At 32.7% G+C, this 899-nt stretch overlaps 1 protein-coding gene across 1 annotated transcript in view; it reads right to left on the minus strand.

The window, feature by feature from the left end:
* The window catches only part of LOC130220700 (E3 ubiquitin-protein ligase TRIM39-like), a 15,597-nt gene extending 15,277 nt beyond the window's left edge, over positions 1-320 (minus strand). Inside the window, exon 1 of the mRNA XM_056452926.1 lies at positions 1-320. This exon is cut by the window's left edge and continues 215 nt beyond it. Within this exon, the coding sequence (XP_056308901.1) occupies positions 1-106 (106 nt within the window). The 5' untranslated portion in view covers positions 107-320.
* Positions 321-899: the final 579 nt, after the last annotated feature.

The following is an 899-nucleotide window of genomic DNA, read 5'->3' on the forward strand; positions in this document are numbered from 1 at the left end:
GAAGACACTCTGTACAGTATCTGTGTTTACATGTTAAAACAAAAGGATCCTTGAAGTTTCCTTTACACACAGGACAAGTAAGATCTTCTGCTGATGCTGAATCCATTTTCACTGCTGTCAAGAATTTTAGCAATCAAATCTTCACTCCGACTCTCTAGACGACGATTTCACAAACTAATCACCACAAAAATGACAAAGTTCTGTAAACTAAAACAAATTTCTCCAAAATCCTTCCTGAAAAAGTTTCTGGTTGTTCTCCTGATCAGTTTTACACCGAGACAAAGTGAAAGCTGGACAGACGAGAGAAGGAAATCAGTCTCTTGTGCGTGAGTTTGGTGACAGGGTGGAGTTGTTGATCATCTTCAGTTTGTTAAAACAGGTCAGACGAGATATTTTTCAGATTACATTTCACATGAATTTGCTCTGATCTTTCTGATCCCACAAAACATCAACAAGACATTTTCTGAATTTATTTATAAAACTGATTTGCAATGACACTAATTCAATATGTTAGTTAATTTCTGATTCAATCCTTTTCTGGAGAGAAAAAATACTCTAAAGGACAATATAATTATTGTTTATAAGAAATTAAGATTTTTTTTATAATCTCATTTTACATTGTTACAAGTTTTCAGAGCTGAGATCAGTCCTATAAAGAAAGATAATCTATGAGCAACTGTTAACATTTAATAAGTAAATATTCAGTGTTCAGCGTATAAAAAAGCCAAAATGAAGTCTGCAAGTGAAGTGTTTTACATATTTATTTGCATAACAATTCAATTCAATTCACCTTTATTTGTATAGCGCTTATACAATGTAGATTGTGTCAAAGCAGCTTCACATAAAAGGTCACAGTAAATAGGAACAGTGTAGTTCAGTTTGTAGTGTTTAAGTTCAGT

Source organism: Danio aesculapii, chromosome 3 (assembly GCF_903798145.1).
Source record: "Danio aesculapii chromosome 3, fDanAes4.1, whole genome shotgun sequence".
Classification (NCBI taxonomy): domain Eukaryota; kingdom Metazoa; phylum Chordata; class Actinopteri; order Cypriniformes; family Danionidae; genus Danio; species Danio aesculapii.